Source organism: Mus pahari, chromosome 3 (assembly GCF_900095145.1).
Source record: "Mus pahari chromosome 3, PAHARI_EIJ_v1.1, whole genome shotgun sequence".
NCBI classification, from domain to species: domain Eukaryota; kingdom Metazoa; phylum Chordata; class Mammalia; order Rodentia; family Muridae; genus Mus; species Mus pahari.
Window position 1 is genome coordinate 63,084,420 of NC_034592.1, and position 14,764 is coordinate 63,099,183.

The 14,764-nt window shown below is 43.0% G+C and overlaps 1 protein-coding gene across 5 annotated transcripts in view; it reads right to left on the reverse strand.

Moving 5' to 3' along the window:
• Nucleotides 1-14,764, reverse strand: part of Ccdc141 (coiled-coil domain containing 141) — a 162,741-nt gene that overhangs the window by 56,778 nt on the left and 91,199 nt on the right. For all 5 annotated transcript variants that reach the window (XM_029536228.1, XM_029536226.1, XM_029536225.1 and 2 more), the window contains one exon: nt 9,226-9,398. In XM_029536228.1, the coding sequence (XP_029392088.1) occupies nt 9,226-9,398 (173 nt within the window). The remainder of the gene's footprint in view (nt 1-9,225; nt 9,399-14,764) is intronic.

Sequence of the window (14,764 nt, forward strand, 5' to 3'; positions counted from 1 at the left end):
AACAAAGGATAAACTATGATTCCCCAATTTTCTAGCCATTCTCACACGAATTGAAGACAAATGAAAAGAATTTTATCGTTCACAAGGAACAAGTGCGATTACATGACAGCCGCACTCAACTAATGGTGGAACACGGATGGATGGTGACTTAAAAGAAATCTGATGGAAGCCAACCACGGTGCCCCGTAACTCAGTTCCCACTCGAAAGCACACTGCCTGTGTGCATCTGCTGGGGAAGAGAAAAGGATGGCCAGTGGGCTAATGGTCTGTGACCCTGGATTGGACTCGAAACATTGATTGACCTTTGGATTTTCTCCGTGAGAAAGGATTTGTTGGTGCCTGTCAGCAGGGTGAGCCTGAGGCCTGTCAGATTATTCCTGATGTTGACTTTGGCAGTCCAGTATCACAGATGTTCAGATGCGTCAGATTGAGAAGTCTTCTTCAGACATTTGTTAGAAGCTCCATCATGGGGGCATTTAATCCTGTATTCATTAAGTCAACTGAAGGGAAGAAGGCGATAAATGTTTTTGTTTTCGTTTTTTTTTTCCTTCAGAAAGGAAAGACATATTGACTTTTTGCTTCCCAAATAGACTGTTCTGTTTACTGTAGGGAAGCAGTCACCCTATCTTTGCATCTGTCGCAAGCAGGGGCTGGGGGAGGGGAGCAAATCCCCAAGTTAATGCATTCTAATGATTCACGCTAGAGCATGGCACGTTGCTTTCAACCCTTTCATAAATTACTATTGGCAGCCCATCTGGATTAGGAGCTCAACCAGATGGTGAGCACTTGACAGCTTACTCTGTCTCCGCAGAAGGGATCAGCTGACCAGAATTTTCTTCTGTTTATGGCAAATGACACTTGGAAGGTGGGGGAGGGGAGAGATGCTCCTATCTTTAGCTTACTGCTCCTTTTAACAGAGACCCAGTGTCCTTCCTGTTTTGCCACTGTCTTCATTTTGGAGGAGACAAACACTGTATCTCCCTTTTAGCTTTGCTTTGGAAAAGTGCTGTTAAAAGTAGGCTTGCTTTTCCTGATTTGTTATATATTTCTGATACTTTCCAGAAACCATAGAATACATATACGTGTGCACATTTTGTAGATGTGTAATCATAAATGCCTAGAAAATAAGAAAGAAGTAAGTGAAGCCGAAGTCACAGGTTCCTGAGGTTTGGCGCTAATGAATGAAGGATTCATCATTATAAGACCGTGGGGGGATCAACATATGTGTCCCGTGAGACTAATGTCATAATTGGGGTTTTACATGAACTTGGACATGGAGTTCTCTTTATAAAAGCAAACTGAAAAACACTGTAGCCAACAGCCAATCGACCCTGATCTGACTCCAGAGGCCTGAGTCTGGACTGAAGGTGCTGAGAATCCTAGAAGATGTCACCACAAGGCCAGTAAGAACCAAGAAGCAATAGGGAGAGAGCAAAGCAGCCAAATGCCAAAGAACCAATCCCATTCCAGCAGGTGAAAGTGTACCCATTTTCCAGATGAGCAAGGCAAGGCAAAGCAAGGCAAGGCAAAGTGAAGACCCTCAGCCAGCAGCATAGAAATCCACCTTAGCTCAAAGGAAGGAAGTGACCTGAAGATAAACACACCCGAAGCCAAGAGAGGCAAAGGGAAAGCCATCCCTCAAAATGACAGAACAAGAGACCCAGTAGCACACGAGCCCCCACATATACATGAAGAGCAGTTGGCAGCAGTCAGTGGCTTCTGAGAGAGGGGGAGGATATGGTTTCCTCAGGGGTAAGCCCCCTCGTGGGTTATCCTGTCCCAACTGGTCAGTCACTTGTACTGTGAACATGTGTGAAGATGTGGCATGTGAACATGCATGTGAACAACACTGAAAGGAATCACTAGGTTGGTTGTTTATATGTACAAATGTCTGTCTGTATGTGTACATATATGTGTACATGTATGTATATATACATGTAACAATAGTAATTATAGTAGAAGAGATCATGAACTTAAAAAGCAGTGGTGGGGAGCAAGGAACATGGCATAGACCTGATGTAAATAAAGCACTCACACAAGAAATTCTCAAAAAAAAAAATTAAAGGAAAAACAAACAAACTAACAAAAAACTCAGAAACAAAACAAATTGTGATCCAAAAAATAATTAAATAGAAATACTATTAATGGGAATATCAGTTACTAACATTGAGAAAGATCAATGGGTGAAAACAAAGGTGAGTGTAAGAAGAGAGAAAGGCAGCCAGAGGGAGCCATGAAGGGCAGTCTGCCAGACAGACTGACAGACTCCCACAGCCTTCTGACAGCAAGTGCAGAAGAAGACACGGGAATCATATCAAGGCAATATTCAAAAGGATGATGCCTGAAATTCCTTATGCGATAGGTTTCGACAAAACGGCACAGCAAGAGTGAGAAGGGTAAATTCACATATTTGAGATCCTTTGGAACATAGATAGCTATACTGTTATTCATCTCCTTCTAATAAGTTTCCCCTTTATATTTCCCTCACCCCCCAGCACATAGTTAGTGTTAGGCCACGCATTCAATTTGGGGTCTCTGTTTACCTACTTACACCTCCATCATTACACGGCCTTCACAAAATTCACTTCCATGTTGTCCCATGACATGGCTGCCCTTAAACTGCCCAAACATTTTGCTGCTTAAGGGAAATGCAGGGGTTATCTTCAGGTTGGCATTATTCTGACCAGTAGCAGCATGGTGAAGACCCCACTCATACGCGCTTCTACACGCATCCTCTCCTTGAAAGGTCAGAAACCTTGCCCTACGTGGTTGAGGAGTTCTCTTAGTTCAGGAGGTTTAGGAAGAAAGGATAGAGAAGAGGAACCCCTGAGCTAGGAGAACCCCTCAATCATTCAGGGCAAGGTTTCTGACCTTTCAAGGTAGCCTTCCTCAGCTGGCTCTGCTCTTCCCCAGCTATTTACTCATGACAGGATTCAGGCAACTTCACCACATCATCCATCATCATCCATCATCATCATCATCATCATCATCATCATAAAGTAAACTTGCATTAGAGTGACAAACTTGTAGATATTTTGTGAAAAATAAACTGATAGATGCTCCTTTAATGTAGTCTAAGCTTTGATACATTCCATTCTAGGAGCTTCAGAACAAACAAACAAACAAAAAACTAGCCATCAGCCTTAACGGTGTTTGTTAAGTGTTAGCAGGTTGAGATGGCAATGCTATCCTTTACTCAACATGGGAAAGAACAGCTTATTATAGACACAAAGATATCTGAACAGCAGCTAAGTTCAAACTCTCCTAAGAACTCAACTTTGTAATTTCCCAAATTTCAGTATCTGACATTCCCCACCTAAATGTATCATCAGACTCCATTAAGTTAGCTTTTGTGTGTGGAGGGGGGAGGGGGAAGGGAGATGCATGCAATCACCAAGAAATATGCTAGGCAAGAGAAAAGGTTGCTTCCCCCCACCCCCACCCCACCAGGGCTGGCGTTGCCTTTGTTTTCCATTTAAGGTTAAAACAATGCATTTCACTATGGTGTGGCTTTTCTCTGATGTCATGCCTGCTCCTGAATAGTTCAAGTTACCTCCAATATAAATATCCAGAAAGCAGGATGAGTGTTTCCTTCGGTAGTTTAAATCTCTAGACAATATCATCTTGTGATGGAGGTGATACAGGACAACAGGAAGGACTAAGGGATGATTCAGAGTAGCAGAGTCAGGAGGAAACAAAAGGGGTGGCTGTGAGAAGCGGGGGATACAAAGTATTACATAGTAGCTGTTCATTCTGGTCTTCGCCGCCGAAGGTGCACTCTCTTCCCTGCGGTTCCCCCCAGTTCCACTAACTTCACTCTGCCTATTCTGTTCTCAGTTCAGAGTTATGGCTCCCTTATCTGAAGCACCAGGCATCACCTCTGACCCCATGGGTCCTGTTTCCTAGAGCACACGTATGCAGTGTGTACCTTCTTGACTGGATGCCAGTAGGTCCTTACAATTCTGAGACGCGTTCATGTCTAGCTTTGAGGTCACAGCCATTTTCTGCATGGTCAATACTTTTTAAAAAAAACAAACCAAAGAAAAGTACAGAGAAAATGGAGCCCCAGTTAAAGCTAGACAGAGATGAAATTCCCCTTGAGCATGCTAGAACGAAAGAGAATCCAGGGCAATGAAGCAACTAGGCTCCTTGTGACCAGTGGAAGCTGAATGACAACAGGAGAGAGACCAATAGTTAGCAATCTAGCGGAATGATTCAGACAAGAAACCCCCTCCTTTGCTGCTATGGGACATCTACCGCAGCAAGTTGTTGGACCTCTCTGTACCCCAAGTTCTATTCTGCAAAACAGGGACAATGATGGATCAGGTACACACTGGAATGTGATCGTTAAATCCATCAAGTGCTATATAAAGGATAGGGTTTTCTGTGGTGGCTAATGGGCTTGTCAACATAGTTCCCTCAACTCTTGTCATGTTTCGTACTCTCCCCTCCTCCTGTCTACTTCTCCTTCAGTGACACTGTCCTTTCTGATGCAACACTGCTGCTCTTTATCAGGTTCACCTACCTCTCAGGGATTTGCATGGGTGCTTGTCTCGGCCAGTCTTCCTTGACCCCAGAGCCTGTAACAGTCCCTGCCACACAGTTACTTATCTCACTTATAGATTGACTTGCTGATTGGCTCTTCCCACCAGAATGCAAACAACATGAGGACAGAAGTGGCATTAGTTGCTTGGGACCACCTGCTTTACAAAACATTGAACGTGGTATTAAATGGGCTAAACTCTGCCCAAGGTTTGTTATCACCTGTAGTAACAACTAAGGTGTTGGTAGCCAATATAAATAAAAACTGAGGGAGGGGGGTGGGGAGAAACATAATCTTAATTAACTCAGTTTTCTTCCTACTCTAGGAAGTAGAAATTTTTTTAAAAATTTATATGAAAAGAGTCACATGCATTGGGTCAAGGCAGATGATACTTAAAGTTATTATACAGAAGCAAAATATCCAGCTAAGATGTTACTAACACATTTAACTTCACCATGATAAGAGAGAGTGAAATGTGATACCATCTTTCATGCAGGGATAGAAACTGAGCTAATAGATGCTGGCATATAACTCCTAAGTGGATGTTAACAGACAGGAAAGGCAAATGAATAGTTCATGAGGTAGCCTGGCCTTGCTGTGTGTTTTATGTTTTGAGCTCTGAAGCAGGAGCTGCACTTAGAGAAAGAGACAGAGATCCCTTGCTCCGAGCCATCGCTGTCACCTAAGCTTCAGACCGAGCACTTCCAACCACCCCAGCTTCCTGTGGTGTAATTCCAAACACTGTGTGCTAGCAGGCCACCTTCCCTTAAGAATGATGCCAATCATAGCTTAGGAGTAGGTAAGGGGGACCAGAAGCTGTGAGTCTAAGCTCTGCTGTTATCATATTCTATTATATATAACTTGTGTCATAGCTATATGCAAAGCAACACACAAAACATAATCATAATGCAGTGTCGCTTAGCCATATGACAGATGTTTCCATTTAAAAAGATTAAAAAAAAACACTCAATAATCCAGAATTATCATTAGAATGCAGGTTAGATTTAGCAGAATCAGACAAATATGGGCATTACCACTGTGCATTCTGTGAGGCTGCTCGGTTCAAACACATTTGATTCCAGGATGAAAAATCAGTGTGAGTCTGTCCCTAGGATGGTACACTTTATAGAACAGCAATGAAATACATCTCAGATGTATCCAGATCACTTTATCTCAGACAAATACTGACAGGTTCAAGTGAAGCTCAGAAGAATTGGCTAACTGAGGTGCCTATTAGGACACCAATGTGCCTGCTGACCTCAGAGCACACTCAGTACCTTTGGCTCCTCCCACTTCTGCTGCAGTTATTGGAATGGCCATGTGGCTCTTAGTATTTTGCTCTGAAATCCCTTTGTACAGATTTTTTAAAACTTAAGTAATTACGTATTGAGTGTTTTCTATGTGCAAGGAATGGTGTTGTGTTATTCAATGAAAAATATTAGATGGGAACTTCCATTTTACAGAGGAGGAAAGGGACTCAAAGAGTTAACTTTAAAAGCCACACCACTATCCTGGCAGTCCCATGCACACAGTCAAACTCCTTGAAGTGGAGTCTCAGGTTTCTAATGCAAGTGTCTGTTAACAGCTCTTTGTGACCCAGTGGTATGGCTGGTTCATGTAGACATTTTACATGTTCAAATGTCTGTCTGTGGTCCTTGCTATGACTCTAAACTCTACCTTCACTCCAGAGTGGCTGTGACTGATACATTCCTTCTCTGGGAACCCAGGTGTGTGGAGATGGATCAGATGGAGAAAGGGATGTAAGTCCCAGGTGGGATGTATGGAACTGAGGTCAGTAGCCATGCTGTCCTCTGGTTTGCAACTGTCAAAATGAAGGTGACACTGATCCAAAAGCTGCCACTTCTCACAGTAAGACAGGATCTTGGTACTGTTATGAAGCAAGCTTATACGTCTGAGATGCTGACAGAAACATACTCTAATTCTCTTTAAAATCAAGCTAGGTGGCTGTTAATTTAATTTTCATGCAATGGTTCTAATTACCAGGTTTTTCTATTAGACCCAAACTATTTTCTGAAAAGAGAAAACAATAGATTCATTCCTCTTTGGGAAAGGGGGGGAATATAAAAATCAAGACTAGGGAGAACAAGGGAGACAGAAGAATTGGACTGGATGAGTAAATAAATATGCAAGCCATACTAAAACAAAAGGGGAGGAGGGAGAAGGGGAGGAGGGAGAAGGGGAGGGGAGGGGGAGGAGGGAGATCAAGTAAAAGCACATCAATAAAGAAATTAAGTATCAAAATTAAAGTATTTCAGACCAGAGCAAACCAGATAAAGTTTACCAGTGAACGCCTGTGACCACCTTTCTGACTCTAGGAATGAAGCACCAACCTGAACCAGAAAACTCAGTGTCTGGGTAAGAAGCAGGAGTTAAAATTGCCACCGGCTCTCAAGCGACTGGGAAAAGACAAATGTGTAACCCGGAGAAGGGAAGCAAACCCACAAGGACTGGGATGGTGCCAGCTTCCTGACTACAGGAAGTTTCTAGATCCGAGCTCAGAGAAGTGAGTTCCAAGAGCCCAGAGCTCTTGCTGAATTAACAATCAACCAAAGAGCAAGCATGGACTGGACCTAGCCCACCCCACACCCCACACACAAACACATATATGTAGCAGATGTACTGCTCAGTCTTCATGTGGGTCCTCCAACAACTGGAGCAGGGGCTGTCCCTGAATTTGTTGCCTGCCTGTATAGGCTCAATGTGCTGTGGGGGAGGACAGATATATTGGGGCGGGGGGGGGGGAGGAAGCTCCTCCTTCTCAGAGGAGAAAGGGAGGGGAAAATGTGGGGAGCTTTGAGAGGTGGGAGACTAGGAGGAGCAGGGCTGATATTACGATGTAAAGTGAATGAATGAATGAATGAATGAATGAATTTAAAAGAAGTCAAGATCAGTCTTCGGAGAAGCTCAACACCTAAGATTGGTAGGATGGAATACCAGGCAGGAAGGGATAACCCAAACCAGAACTCCAGAGGTCAAGAGAGGGGGATCTTTGGCTGCATTTTCATTTGCTCACACCTGAGGAATCTTCCCAAAGCCAGAGAGAATAGCACAAGCAAACAGTAGCCTGACCAAGAAAGTGAGACCCAACGATAATGGCAGGCCTCAGCCCTTACTCTAGTCATCATGTGACCATACTAACATACAAGTGCCTCTTGTATCTTACAGTCTTCTGCATCGCTCAAGACATTTACAAGGAATAGACATGGATCACAAGGGGAAACGAAGCAAGCATCGGCTGCAGGCACACTTGGGCCCAGATGGTGCATGTCTAGGCTCTAGTCTAATGGAAAATAGCCTTACCTAAATATGGCCCAACACCTAACCCAAGACCACAATCACCTACAGTTGTCTTTAGTAGTTATGCCCCTGCGGAAAAATGGTTTGCCCTTGTGGCTTCCAGTTTTTGGCTCTTGCTGGGAGACCTTGGATTAACTCTAATCTCAGTTTTGCACGTTCCCATAGCAACCATTTAATCCCCAAATCCAATGCCTCCAGGTCAGACTGTTTTCTGGAAAGAAAATTTCCCATGCCTAGGCTTCCACGTTTGCTATGTAAAACACATCTGGAAGAACAGACCAGGAAGCTAAAGGGAAACGAAACCATGTTTTACCACACCCTACCTGCTTCATTCCTCAAACTGTGTTCTGGGGTTTCAGGGATGTCGCAGCTAGGGAAAAGGGGAGCTGGGCTCTGACCTCTCTGGACGAATCTATTTCATCTCTTCATGTTCAAAGGGAAGTGCTGCCTTCATTCCTTCCTGCCTGATACCCGTTCCAAGAACTATGCCACCTCCCGGTCTTCAAATCCCCACACTTCCCAGGTGCCTTCTTTCTCTTTCCCGATGCCCCTTTCTGCCCTCACGTGCAGCCAGTTCTCAGCTCACCCTCAGGGACGCACTGAGCATGCTCACTGAAGAGCTCCTCCTGGCACAGTGCCCAGGATCACAGAACCTGGAGCCTGTGCCTTGGATTCCGACGCTGCCTCTGCCACAAACTGGCTGTGTGGTCCTGTGTGTGAGTTACTTAAAATCCTGTACCACAGTGACCTTGTCTGTGGAAGGAAAACACTCTTAGTGTTTCGTAGGGTCACTCTGTGGATTAAATGAGATGATGTCCCTAAAGCCCCTTGGCACGGTGCCTGGCACGTAGCAGGCTCTCACTCAACGGGGGCTTTTGTTATTAATAGTCACCTTTTATGTGGGGCTTTGCTCGGTGAAATAGCAAGGTCAAAAGGAAATGACAATTCTGGTAGGTTGTTTGTTTGTTTGTTTGTTTGTTTTGTTCCTAGAAAGGAGAAATGGAGCAACAGAGAAGGCTCATGAACTGGGCGGGGTTGTGGGGATGTGGGGGAGGTGCCAGCATGTGGGAAGCTTGAGAAGTAGAGCCTCCGCCCTGTTTAGTGTTTCTCTCCCCCTCTTCAGACACACGCAGAGACAAAGCTTTAGCATCTTTAAGTCCTCAGGCTTGGGTGAGCAATGCTGTGTCCAGAATCACTGTTGAACATAATTCAATGGAACCTTTTAAGCCACATCATAATGCAGCCAAACATCAGAAGCAGAAAAATAAATAAATAAAAGCCTTCACGCAACTTTTTTTTTTTTGTATCAGTTTGTGGAAACTGAAAAAGCTTGCTACACTGGGGATAAAACAGACTTTACTCACCGGCAGGAGTCTACTTGGCTGATTAAGGTCCGTCCCTTTTGCAGAGCAGTGGCTGTAGAGTCTTTAATTTCTCTGTGTAATTCCTCATGCTTTGCTGCCAAGACAGGCAGGCTTAAAGCCTCTGATTTAAGGAGCTTAAGGTAAGCTTCAACTTTTCCAAGTACATCAAATGCCTGCCAAAAAAAAAAAAAAAAAAAGTCATACTTTCATTTTCTGCTTTTTTTAGTTTTAAACTACATCAATGTGTACATGAAACACTAGCGATTAAACCAGGCCATTCGACTTAGTAGTTTCATCATAGCAACAACAACAATGAAAGTCTTAGATCTGGAAAACAGCAGTGCAGTTCCCACTTAGGGAAACTTTATAGTTTAGTCCAACATAAATGTCAACGTTCATAAAGTTACCAAAATCACTTATATTGAGACGATATCTGTATGACACAGATAGCTAAAATGGTATGACATTTGGAGAGTTGAATTGATACTTTGCATATTTTATACTGTACACATACAGTGTATGAGTTATTAAAAACTTAGTCTTTCATGACCTGAATATCTCTGTAATAAGTCTTAAAGGGGAACTTCCTGATGAGCTCTGCTTGGAACCTGAAGCACTAGAGAGAGACACTGAGAAAGTATTACTATCCTTTTCCTCTTTGCCTTTAAAATATGACCTTGACCTATTCCATCCAAGGCATCTGTATGCCCACAGGAGGGGATTATAATTCAGTTATGGAATAGCACAAAGAGCAGGAGCAAAGTAATAATTTCTGATATACTCAATATCAGATATATAGAAAAAAATGTAGCCCTTTCCAACAAAGGCCTCCATTGTCTTACACTGGTATCTTTATGTGTATGAGTGTTTTGCTTCCATGCATATCTGTGTATCACGTGCATGCCTGGCACCTATGGAGGCTACAAGAGGTTGTGGGGTCACCTTGAACTGGATGTTTGTGAGGTACCATGTTGGTGTTGGGAACTGAATTCCAGTCCTCTGGGATAGTAGTCAATGCTCTTTACATCAAGTCATCTCTCCAACCACCTCCATTCAAGATATTGTCTTAAAATAAGATTTTAAAACTCCATTGTTTTCTGCATTGGCAGACAGACTGCCCAACTGCCCAACATAGAAGATGGAGTTTACAAAATTAACATGAAATACAAAAGAGCTGTTTATTGGCTATCAAAGCTTAGTTAACATGAAGATACAGAAGCACTGGGCTAGAGGAATGTCTCCACAATTAAGTGGGCATGCTGTTGTCACAGAATACCTGAGTTTTGTTCCTAGAACTCATACTGGGAGGCGGACAACCTTCTGCAACTCCAGCTCTAGGGAAATTTATGCCTTCTTCTGGGATCTACAGACATCTGTATTTGTGTTTATGTATCCCCCCTAAACACACACACACACACACACACACACTGCAAACAACCTAGAAGTAATAAAAATAAAAAGTCATACAAGATACATAAGAATAATAAGGACTAATTTTAAAAGATATTTTAAAAAGATAAAGCAGAGCTCAGTCTTTGTAGGTCTCCTGATAGCCATTTCTGACCTTTAGCCTGGAGATGGGATGAGCACAGTGAGTGAAAGAAAGGTTGAACATCAAGAGAATTCTTCTTCTGGTCAGTGCTAATGGAGAGCCACCCTGCAGAATGTTCTATACCCCTTTGAAGAACACTTCTATCATAAAAGGTGTATAGTACCATGTAACACCAGGTAGTCCAGCAAAAGCCTTGAAATCTAGCCTTTCCAGATTCCTAAGTGGGAATCCACTGAGTTTGGCAGAGGCCCACTAGAATGGAGTACAGATACCCCACAGAAGCCTGTCAGGGAGGATTCCAGACCATCCGAGAAAAGAATGGGCGAGCTAGTGGAGACCTGAGGGAGGCAGCAAAGTGGGGCTGAGTTCATTCTCATACAAGGCGGTTTAAAGACGTCAACCATGGAACTGAGGGTAGACCATGTGCCCCAAGTGCACGGCCAAATTCAAACAGAACAGAATTGGAATCTACAGAAATCTCTCAGATACTCTTTTATGTTGAGATTCTCTTCTTGCTCCAATGTTCTAAGGTCTTTCAGGTTTGCTCTCTTAGTCACTTAAGCCTTTTAAAGAGACTTTGATACCCAAGAATCCTTTCTTACCTGATCATGTTTCTATTGTGATTGGAAACAGAGCAATGTACAGCGGTATGCTGATGCTAGCGAATGTGGTTTTATGACTCCTTGGATCCTCCCATAGCTCGCTGAAGCATCACTGAGGAGCAAGCTCTGTTTCTAGGGTTTCAATTTTATTTTAAATTTGGGGTTGTTTATTTAGGATAAAATGGTGCTTCTTGTTAATCAAGGGTAAGGTTTAAAGTCAATGCCTAAAGCAAATTTCTGGTGGCTAAAATTATCTTGGAGTCCCTTAAATCCCACCTAAAGTTTAAGATTGGTGAATTGTTGCATGTTATATTTGCACTTTGGATTGACAAATCCCAAGCTCCACCAAGAGAGGAGATAGATGGAAAGTCTATATGTAAATGTCAGGTTGTAGTCTCTTTTCTTCCTTAAAAAAAGTCCAATATCCTTCTACAAATGGAAGAGGGATGAAGAACTCATGGTATCTCTTCTTGGTCATGAAGCTAACCCCATTCTGGTTTAATAATAAGCCATGCTACACTCACTGTTTGAAACTTAAAGAATAACAATGAAAGTAACTAAGAATGAGGGCAGATGAGCAGTACTCGGACACTGTTAGCTGCTGTTCTACATTCGGATCAATCAAACACGTCTTTAGAAGAAGCTCCTAGCTGGGTGCAGCCACCCATTATCTGAATTTCATCCTATGGGGCTCTCTCTCTGTGACCCTGTCCCAGCCACTGCCTCTCAGACCTCAACCATGGTATCATCTTCATAGGAGTCAGAAGCTAAAACTGCAAGGCTGTTGGATACATGTGCAATGTCACTGTCTCTTAGTCATGATGCTATCTATAATAAAGGTATGACTTCTGAAACGAATGAAGATAAACTGAAGGGCCAGATATGCACTAGAAATAAGAGCCATAAATCAAAACCAAAGGTAACTCATTAGCTTGGAATCAAATGAGCCAGATTTTCTTCCACAGTCTCTTCTCAAATAGATCAATTGTTAGGAATACACGTCACGATTTTCTCTACACGATAAAGCAAATAATAAAACTATGACAAGTTAAAGGAGATGGCAGGTTTCCTTTCACTAGCTTAACACAAACATGTACAGAACACCTCTGAATGAGGTGAGAGGGATCCTAAGAGGAGTTCCTTACTTAATGTTCTAGTTGGATTTCTGTTGTTGCAATAAAACAAGACCAAAAGCAACCTCTGGAGGAAAGTTTATAACATCTTAGAGATTAAAGTCCATCACTGAGGGAAGCCAAAGCAGGAGCTCCAGGCAGGAACTGAAGCAGAGACCAAGGAGGAACATTGCTACTTGCTTTCCTTGTTGAGCAACCTAGGATCACCTGCCCAGGGATGGTTCTGCCCAAGGTCACCTTGATCCTCCGACAACAACCATTAATCAAAGGAAATGTTTCAAAGACATGCCTGTAGGCCAGTTTGGTGGAGATAATTCTTCCACCATGGTTCCTTTTTCCCAGATGACTCTAGTCTGTGTCAAGCTAACAACTAACTAGCATACTTAGTTTTAAGCATAATAGGAATAGTTTTGCAGACACAAAAATAACAGCTAAACCTTTGGGCTTTAAAAAGAATTCTTTCAAAATTAAAAACTCTCTCTCTGACTGACTGAATGATATGCAAAATTGCTTTCTCTCAATCCCGTGTAGAATTTGGTGAGGAATCCATGTGCCAATTCCAGAAATGATCTAAGCACCATCCTTCCCATTTCACTCCTCCCAAAATAGAACAGACGGCTCTCCTATGGACCCGACCTGTAGGGAACTTGATATACTGGGTCTCTTTGTTGCAAACACAGTACAGGAGGTCTTCCCGGCAGTAAGAACACTGTGGGCCTCGTACAACCTCTCTTGGAATTAAAGTCTCCTCCCCCCTTGGCCTTTCTTTTCATAGCCCCCTGTTTCTTCAAAGCCTTATATGTCCAGGGTGAATAAGCATTTATGAGTAAGCTGGGGGTGGGGTGGGGATAAAAGCACAAGGACAGCATTCTCTCCTGCTGGGTCCTAGTCATCCGAACCATTTCACATTCCTCTATCCCTCCACAGGAGAAGACAGGTCAGATCCTTTGGGCCCTAATTTGGAAAAGATTAAGGAACTGCTTGGCTTTTGTTCTTAAAGAGGCCAATAAAAACCTTCCCCCCCCCCCCCCCCGTCCACTGTTAAATGTAGACCCGAGATCAACTGCACGGAATCAAGCATAGATGGTGTTGCGGAATGGCATGGTTTATTCTTTTTAAACATGTAAAAGACTCATGATTTAAGAACCATGACCCATCCAGTGTAATTCTTCTGCCACTCTGGCTCACAAAGATGCTAATAAATAACAGCCTTAGGTTTTTGACTAATAAGTGTGGAAAGAGTCAAATATTAGGCAACAACAACAAAAAAAAAATGGTGCGCCCCGGAAAACATCCAAGGACACGAGACAGCTTCAGACCAGAGCCTCTGATTCCACTGCCTTTGGGGAGTCACATCTCCTTTGGGTGACTTATATAAGGACCCATGGCTTCATTTTCCTTCCCTATGCAGCACCTCAGATACCTGCTGGTGGTGGCTCATGCTGCTGAACTAACACATCATCAGGACATGACCACAATTGCTCCAGCTTGCAAACCCACGAAGAGCGGGAGCTGGAGGAAGGTGGATTTCAGGTTCCCCTTCCCAACTCTCCACTGCCCCCATGGGATCCTTCTCAGTGTTGCTCTGCTGCCCCACTCCTACCCCTGCAGTCTCAGCGTGGATGAGTCCTTCTATTAAGCTGTATTTAAAGGCAGTTGTTGCTCAGCAGGTTTCCCCACAAGGTGAAAAATACTGGAAAAGAAGCTTTAAATCGAATGCATGTATCAACAGCATTTTATCCATAGGAGAATGAAGGAAATTTGCATATTAACATCTTAGTCTTCCTGAGGCAAATTCATCTTACAAATGAAATGAGACTCATTAAGTAGAACTTGAGGTATCTCAGGTCTATTCACTGTGTTTTTCTTTTATCTTAATCGACTTAAGTGATTTTAGGATGATCTTTGTTCTATTAATATGGGAAATCATGTATGAATCATTTCTTTTTTTATCCCTTCAAGGAATATCCAGCAATATCTATGGATCATAGACTCAACTATGTGCTGCACATAAGTTTCATCACACTAGAGTGGCTGAAGCAATGTGAAGTGCATATGGAATGGTAGAGCTGCGGCTAGCACTCAGCAAGCGCTCAGGTGTGCACTCCCTCAGCAAGCACTCAGCTATGCACTCACTCAGCAAGTACTCAGCTGTGCTATACACTAGTCCTGTATCACCTTACTGAGATGGGCTGGCAATCCTATAAGGACACAGAATTCAGATTTCTATTTTACAAATGAAGAAGATGCCA